General features: G+C 46.2%; 1 protein-coding gene across 2 annotated transcripts; it reads left to right on the forward strand.

Annotated features, from left to right (window-relative positions):
- Positions 1-8: 8 nt before the first annotated feature.
- On the forward strand, positions 9-27477 carry EIF3L (eukaryotic translation initiation factor 3 subunit L). Of its 2 annotated transcripts, XM_049626323.1 has the most exons (13): positions 9-116; positions 678-726; positions 1638-1848; positions 5536-5615; positions 9661-9722; positions 13402-13471; positions 13684-13757; positions 16780-16951; positions 18828-18982; positions 19732-19902; positions 20692-21189; positions 26051-26131; positions 27261-27477. In XM_049626323.1, exons 1-13 carry the CDS (start codon positions 84-86, stop codon positions 27297-27299), a joined length of 1695 nt encoding a protein of 564 aa, XP_049482280.1. In that variant the 5' UTR covers positions 9-83; the 3' UTR covers positions 27300-27477. The 2 variants fall into 2 exon arrangements, with proteins under 2 accessions (XP_049482280.1, XP_049482281.1); XM_049626324.1 differs by lacking the exons at positions 9-116; positions 678-726; positions 5536-5615 and having other exon boundaries at positions 1770-1848.
- Positions 27478-27743: the final 266 nt, after the last annotated feature.

Genomic DNA, 27743 nt, shown 5'->3' on the forward strand with positions numbered 1-27743 from the left:
TAGGGGCTGAACTTCCGGCCTCACGACGCAGGCGCGGGCCGCAGTTTTCGCTCTCTCTGGCTGTGTTCGCGAGTGCCGCAGCCATGTCTTATCCCGCTGATGATTACGAGTCCGAGGTAAGGCTGGCCCTGCGCGTGAACTGAGCTCCGCGAAGGAGGCAGAGTTTTTTGGATGTTGGGCCCCGCGGCGAGACGGCGTCCGGGCCTCTCTGGGAGCCCTTGCGGGCCGCGACCGCCTCCGGCCTGCCTCCCTGCGGGCGCGGCCCTCATGCTGTTCCCACGGCTGGCTGCTACTCACCAGCCCCGTCTCGGCCCGCCCACTTCGCATGTCCGGTCTCCTCGTTCTCTCCTTTTGCGAGACCGGAGACGAAGGCTGCTTGTGGAATCCCATAAGGATTCTGTGTTTCTGTAACTTAGCTCGTACGGTTTGGGCTGCCCCTTGTAAAACTCCGTTGGTTCCCGCAGCCTCTTGGGCTTTGCTCTACCTTATTTGCATCCGTAACGTTGTATTGCTGTCTGGTTTATTCTCCCTTCTCTCACAAGCGTGTGAGTTTCTCCAAGGCAGGGACTGTGTTTTACCCACTTGCGTATTCTTAGTACCCTGCTTATCCTAAACATTGTCGAACGAACGTTTTGGGTTCACGAATTGGTGACCGTTTCCGTCTCTTTCCTTAATAGGCTGCTTATGATCCCTATGCTTACCCAGGCGACTATGACATGCACACAGGTGAGACCATGGACTTGTCTGGCTAGCTAGGCGCTTCTAGGGTTTGGCACCTTTTTGAGGGTCTCAGAACAGCTTTGACGGGCATCTGTTAAACGCTCTTTCTTCGTGGTCCTGGTGTGGAGTCAGTTATTAGTTCTCAGAAGGAGGGTGGTATAGAGCCTAATAAACCAGGTCTTTTTCATGTTCCACCTCCGAGTCTCAGGAGAGAAAGCTTACTATCCTGGATGTGGTTTCCTTGTCAGACTATTCGCTGAAGAAGAAAATCTTGGGGAAAATTAAAGAAATTCAAACCAAGCCCGAGTGAAGTATTTTTGGAAGGTTTTGGGGTTTCCTGAAATGTAGTGAGTTGGTTTGACTTAGTAAGTGCCGTGCATGGTTGCAGGTACTTTGTCCAAAGCGTTTCATTTAGTCCTTAAAACAGTTCTATAAAGTACCTAAATTAAAGTTGTCTCCATTTGCCAGATGAGAGAACAGAGCAGAGAAGTTTGGTAACTTGCACTGTTGTATTGGTAGAAAATGGCAGTCATTCATTCATCCAAAAAATATTAAGCGCCTACTACTTACTTTCCCTTCCCACAGTCGTCTTCTCTCTTCTAACACACATATAACCACATGGGTACACCTGAAGGTACACTGAGTACAAGGTTCTTGCCCTCTTAGGCTTCAGGTTCTAGTGGAGGAAAGAGATTATGAACAAACATATACTTTTAAGTAGTGGTGCGTTTTTTGAAGAAACCGCGTACCGGGATTGAGAGTGAGTTGGGGACAGTTATGTTTCTGAGTGCTTAAAAGGGAATTATACCTGATTTGTAGACTTTAGTTTAATTTAGAGGATGGTCTTGCCCTTTTGTTTTGTAATATACGTGGGTTCGAAAGCACTTGGTAAAGTATTTGTTCTGTCCAACCTTTAGGAGATCCAAAGCAGGATCTGGCTTATGAACGTCAGTATGAACAGCAGACCTATCAGGTGATCCCTGAAGTGATCAAAAACTTCATCCAGTATTTCCACAAAACCGTCTCAGATTTGATTGACCAGAAGGTGTATGAGCTGCAGGCCAGTCGTGTGTCCAGCGACGTCATCGACCAGAAGGTGTATGAGATCCAAGACATCTATGAGAACAGGTACAGACTGCTGGCTGAAATGACCCTCTTTCTAGGTGGACTGGTTTAGTGACGCAGCCCCTGAAAGGGTGCTGTCTAATCACTTCCCTGTAAAGAGAGAGCCCGAGGGGTTTCCGTGATTCCTTGGGGGAGACATGTTACTTTGTTGGACTGTATTGCCAAAACTCATACAGGGTCTGGGGCGCCTGGGTGGCTCAGTCAGTTAAGCCTCTGACTTCGGCTCAGGTCATGATCTCACAGCTTGTGGGTTCGAGCCCCGCATCGGGCTCTGTGATGACAGCTCAGAGCCTGGAGCCTGTTTCAGTTTCTGTGTCTCCCTCTCTCTGACCCTCCCCTGTTCATGCTCTGTCTCTCTCTGTCTCAAAAATAAATAAAAACATTAAATTAAAAAAAAAAAATTAAAAAAAAAAAAAACTCATACAGGGTCTAAAATAATAACACCGTGATCAGTAATTATAGCAGCAGTTACAGTAGTATGTCCGACCAGTGTAAATCAGGCAACATTCAGAATGCTTTTCCTGTGTTTTACTCATTACGCTTCACAGTAACCCCATGAAGTAGGTAGTATTGTTTTCCTCATCTTACGGATGAGGGAAACAAAGCACAGAAAGGGTAAGTCACATGGCTACTTGAGTTTTGAACCTGCACATTCTGACAGCAGAGCCTAATTTTTAAATTACTGCACGACTTTTTTCCTAATGTGTATTTACCGAGAGAGAGCGAGAGTGCGCGTGTGCAACACGCAAGCTTGGGAGGGAGATAGAGAATCCCAGGCAGGCTCTGCGCTGTCGGCGTGAAGACATGGGGCTCTGTCTCAGGAATTGAGAGATCGTGACCTGAGCGGAAATCATGAATTGGACACTCACCCAGCTGAGCCCCCCAAGATGCCCCACATTACTGCACAACTTAATGCATAACAGGGTGAGCCACGCTTTGACTGGTTTTGAGGGGATTGCCCTTGTGTAATTGGCATTAGAGATGAGACAGGTCAGTCAGGGTCAGGATAGTCAGGAATGACTTCACCGAGGAAGCAGAATTTAAACCATTACTGAGAGGAGGGGTGGACAAAACTAATAGCCAGAGGCTTATTGGATCAGTGAACAGAATTAATCCCTGAACTGTTTTTTCCTTCCTCCTCACATCTTCCTAGTTAAAAGTGTGTAGCTCGGTGCTGTCCCATAGAAATAATAATGCTAGCCACATGTGTAACAGTTTTTTTCATCAGCTATGTTTAAAAAATATAAAAAGAAGGGCATCTGGCTGGCTCAGTTGGTGGAGCTTATGACTCTTGGTCTCAGGGTTGTGAGCTTGAGCCCCACGTTGGGTGTAGAGATCACTTAAAAATAAAACTTTAGGGGCACCTGGGTGGCTCAGTCAGTTAAGTGTCTGACTTCGGCTCAGGTTGTGATTTCATGGTTTGTGGGTTCGAGCCCTGCGTCGGGCTGTGTGCTGACAGCTCAGAGCCTGGAGCCTGCTTCGGAATCTGTGTCTGTCTGTCTGTCTGTCTCTCTGTCTCTCTCTCTCTCTCTCTCGTCTCTCAAAATGAATAAAAATATATAAAAATAATAATAATAAATGACTTAAAAAATAAGTAAAAAGACGGGAAATTAATTTTAGTAATTTATTTCAACATCTAAGATATTACCACTCATAATCAGAATTAAACCGTTAATGACTTATTTTACTTTTTTTAGTATTATGCATTCTAAATCCTATATTTTGTATTTATAGCACAACTCAATTTGTGTATGTTGGAAATACTTGATCTCTATTTAAATTCTCTTTTTTTAATGTTTATTTTTGAGAGAGACCAGGTATGAGTTGGGGAGGAGCAGAGGGAGAGGGAGACACAGAATCTGAAACAGGCTCCAGGCTCTGAGCTGTCAGCACAGAGCCCGACGCAGGGCTCAAACTCACAGACCGCAAGATCATGACCTGAGCTGAAGTTGGATGTTTTAACTGAGCCACCCAGGTTTCCTTCTATTTAGATTTCATAACATTTACAGTTGAAACATCAGATTCACATACTTAAATAATTCTAAATATACTTGAAAGTTTTCCAGAAACTGAGTTAAGTATTGGTTTTTTTTAATTAGAATTAAAATTTGAGGGGCACCTGGGTGGCTCAGTCGGTTAAGCATCTGACTTCAGCTCAGGTCATGATCGCGCCATCCGTGAGTTCGAGCCCCGCGTCAGGCTCTGTGCTGATGGTTCAGTGCCTGGAGCCTGTTTCAGATTCTGTGTCTCCCTGTCTCTCTGACCCTCCCCCCGTTTATGCTCTGTCTCTCTCTGTCTCAAAAATAAATAAACGTTAAAAAAAAATAAAAAAATAAAATTAAAATGTGACATTCATTTCTTTAGCACAGTAATCACATGTGGCAGTTAGAGTTGGAGCCACGCGTGGGGTACACATTTCCATAGGAGAATGTGTGGTGAGGAGAATGTCTGGCGCCTTGGAAAGTTATGTTCCTTTGCAGATGAGTGGGCAAAGGGAGGAAATGGTAAATAGGGCAGAAAGAAACTCTAGATAGTATAGACGTAGAGAGTAGTGTCAGGAAAATAGGTAGTAAGTCAGCAGAGAGAAGTGGCCCAGGAAACCAGAGAGAAGAGACTTTGAAGAAGGGAAGGGTCAACAAACGCTAAGTGTTCTGGTGAGATTGAGTCAAGGAAGGAGCCGGTTGATTTTGGCAATTGAGAAGTCCTTTGATCACCAGCAAGGTCCGTTTCAGTGGAGTGGTGGAGGCAGGAGCCAGATGGCAGAGGGTGAGAAATGGAGGATGACAAAGGAGAGGTAGCAAGTGTAGAGGACATGAAGTGTTGTTGAGACGCTTTGTGTTTTGTCGCATGTCTTGAAGCGGGAACTTGAGCATATTTCTGTGCTGAACTGAAAGATCCGGAGGAGAGAGAGAGGTGGGAGTTGAGGAGAGGGGGGGAAAGCTGAAGTAGCTCCTAAGGGGATCAGGAGGGAAATGGAATGGAAACCTCTTGTAGGGCTGGGAAGCATCGTGGGCAGCGGTGTTTGGGTGGGATGCTGCAGGTCTGCGACGGCATCAGACCACAACGGACAGACAGATTTGCTTCCAAGTTTGGAAAGGAGGAGGAGACACGGCGCTCCAGGAGAGTAGGAAAAGTATTGCTAAGGGAGAAGGGTGGGAGTATCTAAAACAGGTTATCAGATCAGGGAACAGCGAGCTGTTAAGTATGACTGGAGTTCATGACACGGAGGCCGGAAATGATCTTGAAGAGCACGGTGGTTGCCTGACTGATAATTTTTTTTAGCGTTTATTTCTGAAGGAGAGACAGAGCGTGAGTGGGGAAGGGGCAGAGAGGGAGGGAGACACAGAATCTGAAGCAGGCTTCAGGCTCTGAGCTGTCAGCGCAGAACCCAGTGCAGGATTCAAGCGCATGTACTCTGAGATCGTGACCTGATCCGAAGTTGGAGCCCCACTGACTGAGCCACCCAGCTGCCCCATAAGCGATAAAAAGGAGTGTTTACCGTATTGAGAAAAGTTGAGGTGCAGAGTTGGGTATAGGAAAGTTGTAGACTTGGAGGGCTTTGGCCCTGGCTTCGTTGCTGTGACGCCTTCCCCTTTGTGAGCCTGGGTCCTTATCTGTAAAATGTGAAGGTTTCTTCTTCTCAGGTCCTTCCTGTTTTGGACTTGTAGAATTTTTGTGCTTGGTTTTCAGCTGGACCAAGTTGACTGAAAGATTCTTCAAGAATACACCCTGGCCTGAGGCCGAAGCCATCGCTCCACAGGTTGGAAACGGTAGGTATGAGCTCTTTGTGGTCTGCGCGCTGGGTGGGATCCTGCGACTCGGGGGTCACTAGGAGGCTCAAATGATCTGTGTCTTTCACTCACTGTTTTGTTTCCCCAGGACTTCGTACACAATAGACCCTTAGTAAAGAACTTGTTGAATGAAGGCCGAATAAACAAAGGGGACAGAGACCTCTCAAGTGTGGTGAAGCTGAAACTGAGATCTTTGTCCTGACTTGTTTCCATTTCCCTCTGTAATTTTGGAGGTCATTATAGTCGCTTGGGAATGGGCTCTCTGGCAGCTTCCTTCCACCTTTCACTTTATGATGGTTTTTTTATATATGGTGTGATGTAGGAAGATCCATCTCCACATTTTTACATGTCGATAACTAGCTGTCCTAGCACTAGTTTTCGAAAAGACTGTTTTTCCATTAAATTGTCTTGGCACCTTTGTCGAAATTGGTTATCATGTAAACGTAAGGGTTTATGTCTGGACTCTCAGGCTTTTTGGTTTTTTTTAATGTTTTATTTTTTGAGAGAGCGAGCGAGCACGAGCAGGGAAGGGACAGAGAGAGAGGGGGAGAGAGAGAGAATGAATCTGAAACAGGCTCCAGTCTCTTAAGCTGTCAGCATAGAGCCTGATGTGGGGCTAGAACCCATGAACTGAGCCGAAGTTGGATGCTTAACCCACTGAGCCACCCAGGTGCCCTTCTCAGCCTTTTTTTTTGTTTATTTATTTTGAGGGTTGGGGGAGGGAATCCCAAGCAGGCTCCACACGGTCAGTGCAGAGCCTGACGCAGGGCTCGAATTCATGAACCATGAGATCATGACCTGGGCCGAAATCAGGAGTTGGACACTTAACCGGCTGAGCCACCCCGGCGCCCCTAGACTCTCATTTTAACTCCATTGATCTATATGTCTTTCCTTATGCTTGGGCCACGCTGTCTTGATTATTGTAGCTTTGTGGTAAGTTTTGAAACCAGAAGTGTAAGTCCTTCAACTATGTTCTTTTTCAAGATTGTTTTGGTTCTTCTGAGTCCCTTGGGTTTCCATATGAGTTTTAGGATCAGCCGGTCAGTTTTGGCAAAAAGCCAGCTGGGATTTTGCTAAGGATGGTGTTGACTCTGAAAATAGAATTAGGGGTATGTTGCTTTTATATTTAAGTCTTCTAATTTATGGACATGTAGTGTCTTTTCATTTACTCAGCTCAGTTTAGAAGTCGCTCTCGGAGAGTTTATTTTCTGTGGTGCTCAGACCTCTTTCTTTAATATGTTGCCTATAAGAACGTAACATTGTGTGTCTTAACTACAAAGTCCTGTAATACAGTTGACCCTTGAACAACATGGGTTTGTACTAGGTGAGTCTGCTTATACATGGATTATTTTCGCTCCCATACAGTACTGTAAATGTATTTTCTCTTACAATTTTCTTAATGTTTTCTCCTCTACAGCTTACTTTATTATAAGAATACAGGATCTAATACACATAGCATACAAAATATGTGTTAATTGACAGTTTGTGTTATTGGTAAGGCTCCCAGTCAGCAGTAGGTTATTAAAGTTCAACAGTCAAATATCTGAGGAGTCAGAAGTTATTTGTGTGGGCTTTTGACTGTGCAGGGGGCGGTTCTTGCCCCTAACCCCTACATTGTTCAACGGTCAGCTGTGTATAGTTTTATAGGAAAGTAATCACAGGACCTAATAGTGAAAAAAGAGATTTGGTGTGAAAATCACCCCCCTCCCCTTCCATCCTCAAGTCTTCAGTTTCTCTAGAGCCGTCTAGTGCTACCACTTTCTTTTCTTATCCTTCCCATGATGGTCTGTGCATACAGAAGCAAATAGGAATACCTCTTTGGTTTCTTTTTTACATAGACTAAATGCCATTTCTTTCCCTTGGAAAAAAAAAATTTTTTTTTTAATTTTTTTTTTTTTTTAACGTTTATTTATTTTTGAGACAGAGAGAGACAGAGCATGAATGGGGGAGGGTCAGAGAGAGGGAGACACAGATTCTGAAACAGGCTCCAGGCTCCAAGCTGTCAGCACAGAGCCCGACGCGGGGCTCGAACTCATGGATTGTGAGATGACCTGAGCCGAAGTTGGCTGCTTAACGGACTGAGCCACCCAGGCGCCCTGAAAAAAATTTTTTTAAATCATCTTTTTAGTTTTTTTTTTTTTTTTGTTTTGTTTTTTTTTTTTTTTTTTTGAGAGAGAGAATGAGAACGAGTGGGGGAAGTGCAGAGGGAAGGAAAGAGAGAATCCCAAGCAGGCTCTGCACTCTCAATTTGGAGCCCGACACGGGGCTCGAACTCCCAAACCGTGAGATCATGACCTGAGCCGAAACCAAGAGTCAGATGCTTAACCCACTAAACCGCCCAGGTGCCCCTCCCCCCTTTTTTTTTTTTTTAAATGTTTGTTTATTTTTGAGAGAGAATGTGTGTGTGAGTGGGTGAGGGGCAGAGAGAGGTGTAGACAGAGGATCAGAAGCAGGCTCTGTGCTGATAGCAGAGAGCCCAGTGCAGGGCTTGAACTCATGAACCACGAGATCCGTGACCTGAGCTGAAGTTGGATGCTTAACTGCCTGAGCCACCCAGGGGCCCCTTTTTTCCTTTTTAAAGTTAATTATATTTTTGGAGTGTATTCTGTATCTCCAGGATTTCTTTTTTTTTTTTTTCCTTTAATTTTTTTTTTTTTAATGTTTATTTTTGAGAGGGGCAGAGAGAGAGGGAGACACAGAATCCGAAGCAGGTTCCAGGCTCCGAGCCGTCAGTACAGAACCCGACACGGGGCTCGAACTCACGGACCACGAGATCATGACCTGAGCCGAAGTCGGACGTTTAACCGACTGAGCTACCCAGGCGCCCCTGTATCTCCAGGATTTATAAGACCACCCCCAGGTTTGGTGGTTGGTATAGTTGTATCCACAGCTGTGAAGGTTTACAGCAAATGGATACAGAGCAAAATCAGCAAGGGGAAAGAAGACATGGACAAGAATCTAACGGAAACCAGGTGCTTGTTGCCAGCAGTCCCTTCCCGTGGAGTCCCATGGGATGTGCTGTTCCTCGAGCAAGCAGGGAATTGTGACGTGTGAAAAGTTGTCTGTCAGAGAGGCTACTTACAGACTTGGTGTCCAAGGATTTTATTGGGTGTTGGTTATGTGGGCACATCCTCTGCCTAGCACGTACCAAAATTCCAGACCCCCAGAAGGAAAGCGGGAGTTCAGCATGAACCACTGTTGCACAGTTTAGGCATAGCAGACCAACCACTCTTATCAGGGTGGTGAGGACCTTCCTGAGATCCAGGTTCCCAGATGCCAGCCAAGGACCAGCTTCACTAGCCAAAGGGTAGAAGTCTCACGCCTGCTTTGTTAGCTCTTTTCTGCTCAGTGTCAGTATCCAAAGAACTCTTCCTTCCTTCCTTCCTTCCTTCCTTCCTTCCTTCCTTCCTTCCTTTCTAGTGGTTGTATCGTATTAATAGGATAAGTTCTTTAAAATAGGATTTGTGGCTCAGTCAGTTAAGCATCCAACTCTTGATTTTGGCTCAGGTCACAATCTCTCGGTCATGGGATTGAGCCCTGAGTCAGGCTCTGCACTGGGCGTGGAGCCTGCTTGGGATTCCCCCCTGCCCCCCTTTTTCTTTGTCTCCTTCTCCTCCCCCCTCTCCATGTGTTCTCTTTCTTTCAAAAAAAAAATATAAAAAAATTAAATAGGATTTTTAAATAAAAGATACCCATATATTTCCGATTTTGATAACGTGACATTGCTTTCTTGGGAGCTGTTACTATTTATTTATGTGTTGGTTTATTAAACAACTGGATGGCAAAATATCTTAAATGACGGGAAATGAGTCTGAATGAGATGAAGATGAGGTTGAAAGATAAAACAAGGTGAATTTTCTTGTTGCAGGTATTCTTGGGGTATAAGTGTTAAAATTTAAAATGTAGATGTCGTTTAGTCTTTTAAATCATGTTTATTCCTTTACTCCCTTCAAAGGGGCTAGAACTGCCTGAAAACCCTGGTTGTTTGTGGATTACTAAAGCACCCCTTTGCCATCTCTTTCAGATGCTGTCTTCCTGATTTTGTACAAAGAATTATACTACAGGCACATATATGCCAAAGTCAGTGTGAGTATCTAAGTGTTGTTGGCGTTGTTTTAAACTGTGTGTCGTTTTTGTGTTTGGAACACAACCACTGGTTTATACTGGTTCGGTGTCCAAGAGTGGTTGGCATGTGTTCTCAGTATTCTTTTAAGACATAATGGGGGCGGGGGGGGGGGGGCGCCTAGGTGGTTGAGTAAGTTAAACGTCTGACTTCGGCTCAGGTCCTGATCTCACAGTACGTGGGTTCGAGCCCTGCGTCACAGTCTGGAGCCTGCTTCGGATTCTGTCTCCCTCTCCCTTTGCCCTTCCCCTTGTTCACGCTCTGTCTCTCTCTGTCTCTCAAAAAAAATAAACGCTAAAAAAATAGTAATAATAACAACAGAGGGAATGATTGAATCTAGCAAGCTGGGTATCTATTCCAGACAAACTGTAATAGGTGATAGCTTTGCTGTCCGTTTTAATGTCTCCGTCCCCACAGTTTCTGACTTGCACTCATCACATTGATTGGGTTGTAGGATGCCATCCTAATAGTGTGTTCCTGAGTGCTGCCTTAATTTTTTTTTTATGTTTGTTTATTTTTGAGAGAGAGAGAGAGAGAGCGAGAGCACACAAGCAGGGGAGGGGCAGAGAGAGAGGGAGGCACAGAAGCTGAAGCAGGTTCCAGGCTCTGAGCTGTCAGCACAGAGCCTGACACAGGGCTCATACTCATGAGCTGTGAGATCATGACCTGAGCTGAAGTTGGATGCTTAACCGACTGAGCCACCCTGGGGCCCCCTGAGCACCTTCTTTTGTCTCTGCCTGTGATGTCCTTGCTTTTTTAACTCCAGTGCATTGCCGTGGCGTCTTCGACTCTGAAACATACATGAAATTGTCACCGTGTGTCAAGCATAATGCTTGGCACTTGACATGCATCTATATTCTAATCCTCACCGTAATCCTGCAGAGCAGGCAAATTGAGGTGGTTTTTCTCAAATTCATACAACTAGTAAGTGGCCAGACTCCTTGAACTCGGGCCTGTCTTATTGGAGTACCAGTGTTCTTTCCGCCACACTCCCCCTACTTTGGGCACCTGTTTGATTCTTCTCTGATTTCTGAATTTTAGAATGACAAAAGTCTCTTAAAATACGATCTGTACTATTTATACACATGACGACTGAAAATCTCTATTATTAGCCCCAGTGTCTCTAAATCCATACTTGCATATCCAGCTACCTATTCCACGTCTCCAGTTGGTTGTCTTTCTGGTCATCTCATCTCAAGTGTAACATACCCCAAACTGAAGTTTTCTTTTCCCTGTAAACCTGTTCTTCCCATGTCAGCCAACTCGCAAATAATACCACCGTGCATCCAGGTGACTTGGACTGAAAACCTTGGCCTCTTTCTTGACTTTTGTCTCACTTGACTTCTAGCCTTGCAGCAAATCCTGTTCAGCTCTATCTTCAACATACTTCTTGAAACCACCCACTTATCACCGCCACCACTGCTGCTATCCTAGTTCAACGCATTATCGTCTCTTGCCTGGACTGTGTAGCTGCTTACCTGGTGTCCATTTCCACTCTTCTACTAGAGTTTATCCTCAGCCTGGTAACCAGCGTGATCCTTTTGAAACATAGTCTCACCAAGTCACACCCTGCCTCCCAATCCTACCGTGACTTGCTCTTATACTTAGAATAAAATCCCAAGTCTTAGTCATAGTTCTGCTTGATCTGGCTTCCCCTCCTTTCCTGGGCTCCTGGCCATCCTCGGGCCATCCTCCTGGCCACGCTTCAGAGCGTATGTGCATCACTAGCTGACATCGTATGATTTGTTTACTAGGTTTTTGTTTGCTACCCCCGCTAGAGGGTAAAACTCCGCCAGGGCACGGACTTGATCTTGTTCACGGCTGTAATCCCGTGCCTCGTCACTGATGGTGACAGGCTAATTGTTGGAGCATGCGTGTGCATGTGTAAATGAAGGAAACTGGCACCATGATCTCTCCTTGGAGTATTTCTGCCTGCTCACAGTTAACTCGGGTCTCGTCCCCCTGAGGGGTCAGCTTGACCTGACTAGCGAGCTCTTGCTTTGCCGTGGGAGCCACCGTGAGTGCCGGCTGGAGGCGTTCCCGTTGTCCGAGTACTGCAGGGGCTGTGCTTTTCTGGCGTCCCAGTGAGAGCTCTCACTACTTTATGTGAGAGAAAGTGAAGATTCCCTCCTACACTTGATGCTTTGGCTCAGGTACTATGTGAGCCATGCTGAGTCTAGCTAGCCTATATAACACGGCTTTCTTGGGAAGACCGTGGCATCAGAACCCATAGTGCAAGTGGTTCTACCATGCCCAATCTTACCTTTGGTCTGTAATAAAGATTCAGCAGAAGCTTATTGATCTTGTAACCTCTTCATTAGGTACCACATGGGGTACATTCATATATACGGCCAACGTTAAATCTTGTGGGGGCGTTTCATTGAAAGAACACTTAACTATATTGGGCACTTTTACGACATAGTCTCATTCTACATAGACGTTGAGTACCTTGTCAGAAGCTCAGTAAGCAGTGGGGCTAAAACTCCAGGGCTGTGTTCTTTCTCCCCCATTACAGATAGCATCGTGTTATTCCCCAGCTCAGAAGCCTTCAGTGGTTCTCCGTTCCCAGCAACATGAAGTCTAGAATGGGGGTCAGCAGCCTTCACTATGAAGGGCCAGATAGGTTTTTTTTTGGCTTTGAGGCCATCATGGTCTCTGTTGAATGTGTTCAGCACTGCCTTTGTAACAGCCGTAGACAGTGAGTGCAGGGCTGTGTTCCATTTGAACTTTTTATTGACCAAAACAGGGGATAGTGGATTTACTGACCCCTCTGGCCTAGATTTCTGTTGACCTGAAAGACCTCTACACTCCTGGCCTCTTCTAGTCTCGTGTAGCCTAGTGTAGCGTTATCTGCTCTCACCATTCTTTGAGCGCTGTGATCTTACCTTTTTGCTTTTGTTAGTACTTCTGTCTTTCTTTCCTTCTTTTTTTTTAATGTTTGTTTTTGAGAGGGAGACACAGAATCTGTAGCAGGCTTTATCTAGGCTCTGAGCTACCAGCACAGAGCCTGACGCTGGGCTCAAACTCATGAACTGTGAGATCATGACCTGAGCCAAAGTTGGGACGTTTAACCAACTGAGCCACCCAGGCGCCCCAGTACTCCTGTCTTTCTGCTTCACTGGATCTGCATGCTTGTTCTTTAATGGTCAGTTGGGGTTGTTGCCGTAAAACCTGAACATTACGGTCTGATATTCAATGCCCCTTTGAACTGCTCTAGCTCTTACGGTCTTCCCTCTGACTTGAGTGCTCTTTGCATCCTCAGAAGGAGAGAGTCACCGTCAGTTCTCATGGGTCTTTAGCCGTCATGGTAGACCATGAGTAAAATACATAGATTTTATTTCTTTTCTTTTCTTTTTTTTTTTTTAACATATATTTTATTTCTTAATATTTATTTTGAGAGAAAGCACTCATGTCAGGGAGGCAGAGGGGCACAGAGAAAGGGAGGGAGGGAGGGAGGGAGGGAATCCCAAGTAGGTTCCATACTGTCAACACTGAGCCCAGTGTAGGGCTCAAACTCCCCGTGAGATCATGACCTGAGCTGAAATCAAGAGTCTGATGCTAAAGCAACTGAGCCACCCAGGGGCCCCGAGTAAAACACATTTAAATTAAACATCTGTGCTGATGTCTCCTTTCTTTTTACAGGGAGGACCCTCCTTGGAGCAGAGATTTGAATCCTACTACAACTACTGCAATCTCTTCAACTACATTCTTAGTGAGTTTGAGTTTGGTTAAGGGTGTGAGGCTGTGATGAGGCCCAGTGCTGGCCTCTAGCTTTTTGTTAGCAGAATTTTAATATGCAAGTGGAAGGGGGGATGTCCTGTTATTCATGGTCTTTTTAAGAGAAAAATTAGAAAATGTATTCTATATATAGCCTTACCAAGTGGGCATAGTTTGCATCTGACTTTGCTGTGATCTCCCACGCAGATGCCGATGGTCCTGCTCCCCTTGAACTACCCAACCAGTGGCTCTGGGATATCATTGATGAGTTCATCTATCAGGTATCTGGCCAGCCGTGATCTCATTTGAAATAACTAGTCCAACAGAGGAGCAACAGTTACCATTGTTTGCATTGTTAAAAAGATGCTTGGGATAAAAATGTCCCCATCGTGGTTGGGGATATCCCCTGGTGGCGGTCCTCAGTGTCATGGTTTTCTGAAGAGTCAGTGACGCATAAGAGCTCTGGGTATCAATTTGGTAGTCGAGCTGAGTTGCACCAAGCTCTTACCTGACCTTGAGAGTTGGTCTGATAGGGAGAATAAAGGCTTCCTAGGCTTTGGAGTCAGGTAGAAGTGAGTGGGTGCTGGTTTGGGGGCTCCCACCTGGTAGTCTGTAACGTGGACATGTTGTTTAAGCTCTCCCAAGTTTGACTTTCGTCTCCTAGGAAACAGAAATGTTGTATCCCTTGACTGTGATAGTGGTTATATGCTAGATAAGAATAAAGTAGAACATTAGCATCAAGGCGGAAACATTGCCTGTCTTGGAGTGCTCCTATGGAGGCTCCACCAAGAGCTGGGTCAGATGTCAAGTACAGCAGCTGTGTAGCCCAGGGGTACACTTTTCAAGTCTTGCTGTTCACTAACCTGGGACCCTGGGCAAATTACTTAACCACATTGCCTTGGTTTCTGTAAAAGCGGGATTTGGGGGGTGATTACTGGAAATGACATCTAAAGTGCTTAGTGCAGTGCCTGTCACAGAAGAATTACTCAGTAGATGTTGCCTGGTTGTTGTGATGGTCAATACTATCATTATTCTTTTCCACCTTCTTTTAGGTCAGTTTTATTCTTTAAAAAGAGAATATAGACTTAAAAAACACAGAGTAATTGAATTTGGAGATACTTGTTTCCTGTGAGTTTTATGAGGACTGGATAACTCTCACTGGGAATTTCCGGAGAAATCAGATTCCTAATAAAGCTGTTATTTGAGCTGCACAGACCAGAGTCTTAGAAAGTGTTGGCAAGTTGTGATTGGTGGGCTGAGAAAGCCCTCCCAGGGCCCTTTGGGAGAGGCTTTCTGCTTAAGATGAGGCTTTGGTGCCTTTTGTGCAGTGAGGGCCACAAACCACACTGGCCTGGTTTGCCCTTTCTGGCGTCTTGGCTTGTGTCAGCCCCTTCTTTGGCATATTTTAGAAGGTTGGTGGTCCTGTTGACTCACAGCAGGTCAAGGAGGATCATCTGTGCTAAGGTTCTTCATCCTTCTTAAGATTATCATAATCCCTTGCGCTTAGCTGGTGCTCTCTTAAGGGGCTTAAAGTGCTCTCACCGGTAACAGAGCCTGGCCAGTGAGGGCCAGGTGGGATTCTGCCTGGCCAGGTAGATGTCACACGGGTAAGTGGCTCTTTCCCGCCACTCTGCTTTCATTTACTTTTATCAGTACAAGTAATACATCTATATATTGTTACTGTTTAAAACCTTCGTCTATTTCAGATTGCAGATAAAAGTGTCTTCCTCGCCTTTGTGGAGGCATCAGTTATTGTCTGGAAAGATAGACACCATGTTAATGTTTCTCAGGGTTACATACATACAAAAATAACTCCATTTAGAAATGGTTCAGTAATATATTTATGTAATTTGTTTTGATATGGAACACTTAACATGTCTACATAGAGACAGCTTTGTTTTTTTCTGCTTACTACAAGATCTGTGTAAACTACCTTTTTGGTGATGAACATTTAGGTTTTCAGTTTCTACTGCTACAAACAGTGAGTTAGTAAATATCCACATTTATGTTACACATAGGTTCATCTCTAGAGATCACTAGAGGTAGAATTGTTGGTTGAAGGATATTTGCTTTTTACGTTTTTTTAAATCAGCTTTATAGAGTCAAAATTTGCACACAGTAAAATACGAATTTTAAGTGCACTGTTGATGAGATTTGACAAATGTGTACACCGCCACTGTAGAGATCTAGAACATGCAGTCCCTTGGGATTTTAAGAAATAGTAACATCTTGCCCTCCCCGAGGGCTGTGTCGAATTACACTGCTGTCAGCAGTATTTGAGAATTTCTATGCTGTGGATGTTACTGGTCTAATTTTTGTCTGTTTGATGGGAAAGAAATGGTGATCTCATTTTAATTTGCATTTCTCTGGTATCTGAAGAGATCAAGCGGTTTCCCTGTTAATTGACCAATCTTATTTTTCTTTGAAGTGATCATCAGTGTCCTTTGTCCATTGTTCCATTGGATTGTCTTGTTCTTACTGACATAGAATCTGTTCAGTATTCTGGATACTCTTCTGTTAATTGTAAATCTGGAAAAATTTTCCTACATTCTTAGAGGAAGATGATATTTTGGAGTTGAACATTCTTGGGTCATCTAGGACCTAGATTCTAGGTCACTGGTTTCCAAACTTGGTGTGCACCAGAATCAACCAAGGAGCTTTTACAAACTAATTGACTGCGTAGGTCTCTTGTGCTGTTTTCTGGGTGACTGATGGAGCCCCAGCCCATTGCTGGTCCCAGATGGAACCACTGCCTCAAAAAATACCTGTGGTATGGGCTCTATATGTGCCTTACGCTGGGTGGTTAGGGTCTGTGGTTGGTACAGAGGCGACTCAGAGTGGGTTCCTGTCCTAGGTGAATTGATGGTGAACTCCAGTAGGGAAGACACACGTACAGACACCTGCCCTGTCTCCACCGCATTCATAATCCTGACTCGGGCATGGCACAGCCGTCTAAGAGTAGATCTGTTCCAAGCCACCTGCTTCTGATAGCCAGGTTGACTGCATTGCAAAGCTTGTAGACTTTACACTGAAGTCTGGAGTCAAATACCAAACTGAATGTGTTTTTTTGTTTTACAAACTAACTTTCCTCTTAGAGATCTAGCTAGCCGAGGAAGAACTAACGTGCTCAGTAATGAACAAAGTTCATTTTAAACCAAGATGGCTTTGCAAAAACAGGTAGCGCGCAGAACAGTTCGGCATGAGCGGCAGTAGCCCCGGCCCTCCCCTCCCAGTCCACAGCACCCCCACGGCCTCGTGTTCTGCACCGGGCACCACTCGGTCTCTCTCCCTTCTTCCCGACAGTTTCAGTCGTTCAGTCAGTACCGCTGTAAGACCGCCAAGAAGTCAGAGGAGGAGATTGACTTCCTTCGTTCCAATCCCAAAATCTGGAACGTGCACAGCGTCCTCAATGTCCTTCACTCCCTAGTAGACAAGTCGAACATTAACCGGCAGCTGGAGGTGTACACGAGCGGAGGTGAGTGCTGCTTGCCATCTGTTCCCGTGGAAGAGAGGCCGCAGAGGGGTCGCTGCGGCTTAGGGAACCGGCTGCTCCCGTTTGGTGTTGGACGTGGGCAGTAGCCAAGTGCTGATGTCGGGGGCTGTGCGGCTTGGCAGCCTGTCGCCGACAGACTGAACCGGCACTCGTGAGACCAGCATTCGCAGGCATTTGTACTGTCTCCGGGGCCTTTGTTTGGATCAGCGATTCTCCCAAGTTTTTGGTGTCGGGACCGCTTTGCAGTCTCTAAAGATTGAGAATCAGCAAGTTGAGCTGTATAAATTTTGCCCCTGTGAGAAGAGTATCATTTTCTCAAATCACTTTGGCACCGGGTTTCGTGGAAGAGAGCTCCGTGTGCTTCTGCCTTCTGTCTGTTGCAGTTACAGTCTGTTTTAGTTGCAGTAGATGAGGGAGACCGGGCCTCATCCAGACATGGAGTCGGGAAAGGGAGAAGTATCTCAGCAGCCTTTTCAGTCTTTGCGTTCTTTGCTGCTACATCAAAACTTGACAGCGAGGGGTTCATACCCGTTCATTGGATGAGGATTCTGAAAACGTTAGCGGTGAACTTTTACTTTCTTATGTTAAAGTTCATAGGTTTATCCTGCAGCTTGAATGGATCTTTTTTTTTCTTTTTTTTTTTTTCTTTTTACTGCTGCATGGTTTTGTAGAATACTGGTTCGTGGAGTTATAAAGATTTTCTGTTGACAGATTTTATTATATAATTAAAAAAAATATTTTTAAATGTTTATTTTTGAGAAAGAAGGAGACAGAGTGCAAGCTGGGGAGGGGCAGAGAGAGGGAGACACAGAATCCGAAGCGGGCTCCAGGCTCTGAGCTGTCAGCACAGAGCCCAGCGCGGGACTCGAACTCACAAACCATGAGATCATGATCTGAGCTGAAGTCAGATGCTTAACGGACTGAGCCATCCAGGCGCCCTTTTATTAGACAGTTTTTAAAGACCACATCTGTTACTTTTGTCACAGTCCTATCAGACAAGTCTTTATATGGAAGGCGTTGAACTCATAGTGGCAGATACAAGTTCTTTAAGACTACAGTTTTTGCTTAAAAGCTCACATTTTCATTGGCAGTGAAGGGAGCACTGTCCATTTTGTTGTTGAAATGTAACAGGTTCACTTCGTTCAGTTTTGGAACGTGTCTGCTAAACACCCCAATCTGAATTTATGGGCCATTCTTTCAAGTAAAAACAGTATTTTGTGAAAAAAGTGGCTGGTTCTTTTCCTGCATGTGGTGGGAAAGAATACAGTAATTGCAGTGCCACTGCCTGATTTATGCTGAGTTGTTGGTAGTTTTACCCATGTTGTTCTCGGGTGTTCGGGGCAGTGTCAGTTCAGTGAGAAAGACAAATCGCATCTTAGTGTTATTAGGAAAATAGCTTTGACCTCAAGAACTTCCTGAAAGCAGTGGCCTTGGTGAGTAAACTGCTCCTGAGAAAAGGGGCCATCTCGGTATTCTCAGGTGTCTTGGGACAAAAAAAAAAAAAAAAAAAAAACACCAAAAAACTGTCACCCCACTCAGGCAACTCTTGTTGGTAAATTTAAGATTAGTTTAAGGCCAGGGAGGCCTAGCTGGCTCATTCGGTGGAGCATGTGATTCTTGATCTCAAAGTCATGAGTTCGAGCCCACGTTGGGCATAGGGATTACTTTAAAAAAGAAAAGGTTAGCATCAGGTCAAGTGTGCTGCTTCTTGGTAGTTCTTTGAGGGCGGTGAATCTCTGTTGCGGGAAGCTTTAGAGGCCGCCGGTAGGTGAAGAGGTCACCGAGGGACGTTCAGGGCTCAGGCTTACCTTCTTTCACCTGCCCCTGCGGAAGTGTTCACGGTATCTGTTTCTCTCAGGTGACCCCGAGAGCGTGGCCGGGGAGTATGGACGGCACTCCCTTTACAAGATGCTTGGGTATTTCAGCCTGGTGGGGCTCCTGCGCCTGCACTCCCTGTTAGGGGATTACTACCAGGCCATCAAGGTGCTGGAAAATATCGAACTGAATAAGAAGGTGATTACCTGCACCTCCCTCCCCTCCCCACCCCTCCCCCCACCCCCTTCCCGAGCCAGAGGGTCTGCTTCAAGAGACACTCTGATCTATTAGGATACATTTCAGGGAGAAGAAAGGATTCATCCCCAGGCCAGTTGAAAATTGAGAACTGGGGGAACCACTGTAATGAAAATCTGAGCCTGGGCGAGGTGCTTTCTCCGTGTTAGTAACACTTGAACTATTCAGCAGTCTCTGATTCTGTTTTCAAAACAGAATGACAATGGTAGATTTTTACCATTCAGGTTTCACTTGTTAAGGAATTAACAGAAGATTTAGTTCTAAAATGGTTAGATAATGGTTATTAGCTGTGGTGGTTTTTCTTAGCCACAGAAAAATTGGTGCCTTTTTGACATGTGTGTATCTTCCAGTCTTTATCTGTTCCTTTATCAAGTTTATCTGGAAAAGCAAGGAGTAGACAAGGAGGAATATGTGACTGAGGTATAGAGGGATTTGGATCTGAAAGAAATTTTAAGGTTACCTGATTCAGGGCCCCCCCCCCCTTAAAATATCTAACAAAATGAGGTTCTCAGGTCCTAGAACTTAATCGGGGAATGGTATGGTCTGTACTCAGAACCTCTGACTCGAGCCAGGGCTTCCCCTGGGTGGTCCAGGGCTTCTGCCTCAGCTGACACTGGGCCCTGCCAACCTCCAGACTCTCTCTGGGGTGGATCGGTTCTGGGACTCATGGGTGCTTCTCCCTTCTTCCGCAGAGCATGTACTCTCGTGTGCCCGAGTGCCAGGTGACCACTTACTACTACGTCGGTTTTGCCTATTTGATGATGCGTCGCTACCAGGATGCCATCCGGGTCTTTGCCAACATCCTCCTCTACATCCAGAGGACCAAGAGCATGTTCCAGAGGACCACGTACAAGTATGAGATGGTGAGGAAGCCTCCGACCGGCCTGACCCCTTGGCACCTAGGCCAGCAGTTTTGGGGAAACGCCATCCAAAATGTTGCTCTTTGTATGCCTTTTCAAGCTGGCATGCTCTAAGTTTCTTTTCTTTGTGTCTCTTATCCCAGATCATTAACTCCTTAGCAATAGGGACAATATCTTCCATTTTACTTTTGTCCCGCGACAGTGCCTAGATGTATTCAAAAACCGTTTGCTGAGCGTTCACTGGGCTGTCGGTGTTTAAAAATGAGTTAGATGTGGGTACCGCCCTCACGCAGTTTGCCGTGGAGGAGGGTGGGTCCAAGACGTGCACAGCATTGAGGTTTCTAGGCAGAGAAAAGGTGTTGGGACTTAGAAGTATGGTGACGTAGCACCACGATGGACTCTCTCGTCGGGGCGGGAGGGGGGGGGCAGGAGAGTAGTCAGATTGGGGGTGTCAGGTTCTGGAGTGGCCTTCACCACCCAGCTAAGCTGTTTGATCGTCACAGGCATTACGGCGCCATCCGAGTTTCTGGGTGACTCGGTCGTAAGTGGTGTGGGAGCATCGATCTGGTGGAGTGTGGGGTGGTCCAGGGAGAAGGAGGCCCCGGTAGAGCATGCAGGAGCCAGCCCAGGAGGACCTGGAAGTGGGCTGGGGAGGTTCACTAGAGCTAGAGGGCGCACTGGGAGAGACTGTGGGAGAGCGAACGGCCCCGGGAGGGTGTCGGGGCGACGGCGGCAGGGACTTGCGAAAGTCCGTGGCATTTGACCCTGCGGCGATTTCTCTCCCACCCCCAGATTAACAAGCAGAACGAGCAGATGCACGCGCTGCTGGCCATCGCGCTCACCATGTACCCCATGCGAATTGACGAGAGCATTCACCTCCAGCTGCGGGAGAAATACGGGGACAAGATGCTGCGCATGCAGAAAGGTGACCCGCAGGTCTATGAGGAGCTCTTCAGCTACTCGTGCCCCAAATTCCTGTCGCCCGTGGTGCCCAACTACGACAACGTGCACCCTAACTACCACAAGGAGCCCTTCCTGCAGCAGCTGAAGGTCTTCGCCGATGAAGTGCAGCAGCAGGCCCAGCTCTCAACCATCCGCAGCTTCCTCAAGCTCTACACCACCATGCCTGTGGCCAAGCTGGCTGGCTTCCTGGACCTCACGGAACAGGAGTTCCGCATCCAGCTCCTCGTCTTCAAACACAAGATGAAGAACCTGGTGTGGACCAGCGGCATCTCTGCCCTGGACGGCGAGTTTCAGTCGGCCTCTGAGGTGGACTTCTACATCGATAAGGTACGGCCGCCCCCCGGCCTGGGCCTCTGGGGCCCTGTGTTCACGCACCCCGCGATGAACACCGACCGGGCGCCCGCCGCGCTGAGCATTTGGGACTTAGCGGTGAACAAAATCCACAAAGCTTTCTGCCCTAGTGCTGATGTACTAACGTAAGAAAATAGACACGGAGCGTTCCGATGCCGCGAATCAGGTAGTAGGTGTCGATGCGAAATGAGCAGACCCGCTTAATTTTTTAAGAAAAAAAGTTCTGTTCGAGTCCGCGTTAAGACAGCTGCCTGAGAGGCACGGTCTCCACAACGTAGAGAATGCTCCAGGGAACGAACGTTTGGTGTGAGAGTTCTATATGGTTTTGTTTTGTTGAGTTGTAAGTCGCAGTGAATGACCTTCCAGAGAGTTACAGGCTTTATGGTACGTGCAGGGCTGTATGACTTTAATCTTACGGGAATCCGGGAGTTGTTTTTCTGTTTCTTCAGCCCACATTCTTTTTTTTTTTTTTTTTAACTATTTTTTTTCTATTTCTTATCTTTATGTTTGGAATGCTTCTCTCTCTCTCTCTCTCTCTCTCTTTTTTTAAATGAAGTAGATGTACAGAGTTTGCTTGGGGCAGAAATAGAACCCGTGCTTTGAGGTTTTGCCAGGTCATTTTGACCTTAGGTAAGGGTTAAAGTATAGCTTCTCTGAGAGCCCAGGAGCAGGGCCCACAAACACGGAGAGGTGAAATTTTTCCTTTGTTTTGCGGTAGGTTAGAATCATCAGGTGCTACCCAGTTACCGGTAGTGGTGGTGGGAGGCAGGGGTCGCAGGACTGAATAAGGTGCTCGGGACAGCCTGTGCTGAGGAAGGGAAATCGAAGCTAAGACTTGAGGGAGGTAAAGACATTAGCCAAACGCACATCCGGGGGGAACAGCCGTCCACGTAGAGGGAGCAGAGGCCCTGGGCAGGAGCGAGGGGACAGCTTCGGTGTGGCTGGAGCGGCCCGTGAGAGGAGGCCGTGGCCGAGGGAAGGCTGGAGAGGGAAGAGGGTGGGTGCTGTGTCACATCTTCCATCTTTTTTTCCCCTCTGTTCTGCTTAATTTCCTTTGGATATATTGTTCCGTCCCTGTTCGTGTCTTCAGCTCTGCTTTTGCTTTCTCTGATTTTTTTTTTTTTCCACGGTTCGGTGTTTCCTTAGATGCCTTTTTTGTTTTTTAAACCTAGGACGACCGTTCATTCTCCTAGAGGGGATTTGCTTTTGCCTCTTCAAGGTGCCTGGGGAGATTACTGGTCCGGGACCACCATAGACCAAAGCCTCAGGTTTTCTGGGTGGGACCAGGTAGCAGGCCCAGGCTGCAGCTGCAGATTGTCAGAAGAATCACCTCGTGTTTATAGTATGTTGGGGATGGGTCTCTTTCTGTTATGCTCCTTGGCCAATTTGGTGAGCTTTGCTTGATGTCTGGAGCAGGCAGTTGTGTCCGTGTCCGCCTTCAGCTTCAGGGTGTAGCCCTTCAGGGTCCCAGCAGTGCAGGGAGGGGTTTCTGTAAGACGCCCCAGCCTTGGTTTGTCCCCTCTGTGCAGGTCTTCTAGGATTGATTAGCAAATGTCTTCAGTGCAGAGGGGGCTTCTGTGTTTTACTCAGGATGATTTATTTTCTCTTAAGTAGCTCTGTATTCTCTTGTCAGCTCTTTGATGTTATGAGGAGGTTTAAAAAAATTTTTTTGTTTAACATTTACTCATTTTTGAGAGCACACAAGCGGGTTGGGGCAGAGAGAGAGGGAGACACAGAATCAGAAGCAGGCCCCAGGTTCTGAGCTGTCAGCACAGAGCCCGACATGGCGCTGGAACTCACGAACCGTGACATCATGACCTGAGCCGAAGTCAGACGCTTAACCGACTGAGCCACCCAGGCGCCCTGACGTTATGAGGAGGTTTTTAAAAATCATTCTGTATTTTGGTTGTTTTAAGAAAGTGTGCTGGTCTAAACATACTGTTTTTTGGGGAGTTTTTTTAAGGTATAATTTGTATAACAAACTTCACTGTTTTTTTTTTTTTTTTTAAGTGTTTTATTTATTTTTGAGACAGAAAGAGAGCATGAGCAGGGGAGGGGCAGAGAGACAGGGAGACACAGAATCCGAAGCAGGCTCCAGGCTCTGAGCTGTCAGCACAGAGCCTGACACGGGGCTCGAACTCACAAACCGAGAGATCATGACCTGAGCCGAAGTCGGACGCTTAACTGACTGAGCCACCCAGGCGCCCCAAACTTCACTGTTTTAAAGGGTATAATCCCAGGGGTGCCTGCGTGGCTCTTGATTTTGGTTCAGGCCACGATCTCACAGTTTGCAACTTTGAGCTCGAGTCCCGTGTCTGGCTCTGCACTGACAGCATGGAGTCTGCCTGGGATTCTCTCTCCCTCTGTCTCTGTCCTTCCATTTGCTCATGTGTACGAGCTTGCGCGCACGCTCGCTCTCTCTCTCTCAAATAAACTTTTTTTTAAAAAAGGGTATAATTCCATGGTTATTAGTGTATTCATAGTGTCACCCAACCATTTCCACTGTCTAATTCTGCAGCATTTCCCACATCCCCGAAAGAAGCTTCTACTCATTAGTGGTCATTCCCAGTTCCCCTTGTACCCTAGTCCCTGGGAAACCAGTAGTCTGCTTTCTGTCTCTGTGGATTTATCTCTCCCTCACTCTTTTTTTTTAAAGTTTATTTGAGCGTGAGAGAGCACGCATGCGAACAAGGGAGGGTCAAAGAGAGGGAGAGAGAATCACGGGTGCCCAACCAACCGAGCCCCCCAGGTGCCCCTGGATTTGTCTATTTTTTGACATTTCCTATACATGGAATCATAAAATATGTGGCCTTTTGTGTTTGCCTTGTTTCATTGGATGTGCTTTCAAATTGCATCCAGGTTGTAGCATGTATTAGTACTTTATTCCTTTTCAAGGCCGAAAAATACTCTACCGTATGGATATACCGCTTTATTCATCCACTCATCAGTTGATGGACATTGAATCGTTTTCACCTTTTGGATATTGTGGATATAGCACTGCTGTGAGTTTTTGTGTGCACATAATCTCTTGGGTGTATACCTACTTGTGGAATTGCTGGGTCAGTTTGGGTAGTTTGTTTTGAAAGCTCATCTTGCTAAACAAACCGTGTCGTTCGGAGTTTATGACTTTTGCAAGACTTAATGTTTGGCAGAACTTAGCTATCTCTGACGCGAACCAAAAGTAGAAACATCGGAAGTGGAAGTTTTCCAGTGTTTTATTCGTGCTTTTAAAAGTCAAAACTGTCCCTTGCAGCATTACATCAACTACCTAAAGTCCTTTTTGAGTTTATTCCCAGTACCTGACATACACACATTCTTTGGCAATGTCAGTAACCTGGTCCATCCCTCTGTCTTCTCTTTGTGACCCAGCTGAACTAGTCCCAGTTATCTGGATGGTCTTTAATAAAATACTTCTCCCGGGGCGTCTGGCTGGCTCAGTCAGTAGAATATACAGCTCTTGGGCTCAGGGTTGTGAGTTCAAGTTCCATGTAGGGCATGGAGATTTCTTTTCTTTATATAAATGTGTGTGTGTGTGTGTGTGTAAAGAAATATATGTATGTACATATATATATGGTAATGTATATATATACATATACAGATATAAGTAAACACTTCTCCCAAGAATTAGCCATTTAGTTATTACAAATAAAATTTCGTCATGATTTGTTATATTCATATTATAAGTTAAGACTGATTAATAAGTCCGTATGTGAAAATTTTTTCGGGGATATTTTTCTTTTATTATTGTTCCTCTTACTGGTTCAGGTTCATCTTTGGCAAAATGCTGCTTTCTGTTTTGTTTTGTTCTCAGTAAAGATTTTATTTTTGAGTAATCTCTGCACCCGGCCTGGGGCCCGAACTCCTAACCCACGATCAAGAGTTGCATGTTCCACTGACTGAACCAGTGAGGCACCCCTGATTTCTGTTTTTCTGGCTTTTCTTTTTTCATCCTTGACTTGAAAAAGTCCTCTCAAAGAGATTCAGAAGTTTCTTGGGTTTTAACCTAGATTATGTAGGAATTTACAAGTAAATTGGTGTTCAACCACATTTGAGCTAAAACACACAATTTAAAATCTGGACTAATTTGAAACATTACACTCCCAAACAGTGTTGAGAATAAAATGTTGAGGATGCCTGGCTGGGTCAGCCAGTGGAGCATGGGACTCTTCATATCAGGCTTGTAGGTTCAAGCCCTTGTTGGGTATAGAGATTACTAAAATAACAAATCTTACAAAAAAAAAAAAAAAAGAATAAGATACTGTCTTAAGTGTTTTTATTGCCGAAAGAGTCCTATTCATTAAAAAAATAAAAACAATAAATAAAAATAAAATTAAAAAAACCTTGAAAGTAAAAATAAATGGGGTGCCTGGGTGGCTCAGTCATTTGCGTGTCCAACTCTTGATTTTGGCTCAGTCATGATCCTAGCGTTGTGGGATTGAGCCCTGCGTGCTGAGTATGGAGCCCGCCTAGAATTCTGTCCCTGTCGGTCTCCCTCTCTCTGGCTCTTGCTCTCCTTTCCCTCTCCCCTCCCCACCCCACCCCCAGCTCATGGGCGCGCAGGCCCTCTCTCACACTCTCTCTCTGAAATAAAAAAAATTAAAACGGAGAAAATAAAAATGAATTAACAGGAAGAAAATAAAAATCAACCGTTTAGAAAGAAAGAAAGCTGCCATCAACTGGTTACGCTCCCCTATAGGCTCCCGCGCCCCCCCCCCCAAAACAACACACACCTATTTGCTTTTGAAAAGCACTGTAGGGGGTTATTTAGCAGCATGGTTACTTGCAAGTCCGTTAGTGGCTCTACCTCACTGCCCCTCTGATTCTCCTTTTTCCACAGGACATGATCCACATCGCAGACACCAAGGTTGCCAGGCGCTATGGGGATTTCTTCATCCGGCAGATTCACAAGTTTGAGGAGGTGAGAAATCTGAGAGAGTGTGGTGTGTGGGCTGGGGACCGAGGTTAGGAACTTGGTTGGGGAGCTAGGAAGTTTTTACATTTTTCATTTCAACAAAGCCCCAAGTTGGCCCTTGAAGTTTCTGAGCTAGACTGGCTGGCTGCTTGGGGTTTGGGGAGTGGGGCTGGGCCTGTAGCAGTTGCTGCGTCAGCCTTCTCCAGAGCATCTCTTTCCAAGATCCCTCTCTGCGGGTGGCCGGCTCTCCTCTCTCTGCCTCCCTGGTATTTCCTAATATGGGCGGATTCACTGCCTGCTCTTACCCGTCCCTCCCCGTGTGGCAGTCACTCTCTTAGACAGGTCTGGCCAGTTTCTGCAGGCAGGGAACAGGAAGCTGTGTTTGACAGACTGGGCGCATTCCACATCTTGCCCTGGGAGAGGTCTTGTGGGTCAGGCCAAACACTAGGAGGGTGCAGGGTGCAATGGCGTGGGGGTCTCTTTGTGGCCATAGCTGGAGCCACTTCGTCCTGGTGTTCTGAGTCCTCCAGCAGAGGTCACTGTTAAACGCTCCGGTCCGTGGCACCTGGCTCCTCCTGCAGGAGGCCCTGGCAGGCTTAGCCTCTCTGAGGCCTAGAAAATGGGCCAAGCCATGTAGGGGGTGTGTGTGTGTGCGTGCGCGTGTGTGCGCGCGCACGCACATTCTGTGTGAAGGACAGGTAGAAGAACAGTCTGCATGAAATTTTTTTTAAGTTTATTTACTTATTTTGAGAGATAGCAGAAGCAGGGGAGGGGCAGAGAGAGAGGGAGAGAGAAACCCAAGCAGGCTCCGTGCTGTCAGCTTAGAGCCTGACGTGGGACTCGAACTCACGAAACATGAGATATGACCTGAGCTGAAAGCGAGCCGGACGCTGAACCGGCTGAGCCACCCAGGAGCCCCCAGTCTGCATGAATTAATTGCACACGGCCACAGGTGTCAGGATTGGAGCCCCTAACTGAGGCTGTGTACACACACAGCGGACACCTACGCCCGCATCAGAGACGCCCTCCCTGACTTCAGAAGGGCGGCCCAGGGGTTGGGCCTGGTGGTCGTGTGCCTGCAGGAACAGGGCTGGTGAAATCTCCATAGCTAACTTTGCTTTTCTCTTTCTTCTAGCTCAATCGAACTCTGAAGAAGATGGGACAGAGACCCTGAGTACTTTCACACTGTTCTTAGTCAGGAACCTACTCTGATGTCTTTGTAGGTGGGGTGTATTTTTGTCACCGTGAAGCCTTTACCTGGATCGGCCATCACCTGTTCAGCTGAGTTGAAGTTTATTTGAATTAAGGACTGAAATGTTTTAAATAGGCCTCAGTAAAAGATCTTCTTTGGAGCCAGATTTGTCATCTAATCATTGTTGGGGGGAATCTGTGGTTGAGGGCAACAGTATGTGATTTCCTCTGATTTTCTCCTGATGCGTCAGTTACTGGTGTTTAAATTGAACTCAGTTTGTGGGACATTTTCACGGTTGGTATCTGATTGACCCCTCTCAAGAATCCTGTGAGCATTAGTGACCTGTCACAATTCGCATGCATGAAAGCTGAAGTGCTGCGTCTTGGGGAGAAACTTGGACCCCTCGTACTGTCCTGAACCTGAACC

Source organism: Panthera uncia, chromosome B4, assembly GCF_023721935.1.
Source record: "Panthera uncia isolate 11264 chromosome B4, Puncia_PCG_1.0, whole genome shotgun sequence".
Taxonomy (NCBI): domain Eukaryota; kingdom Metazoa; phylum Chordata; class Mammalia; order Carnivora; family Felidae; genus Panthera; species Panthera uncia.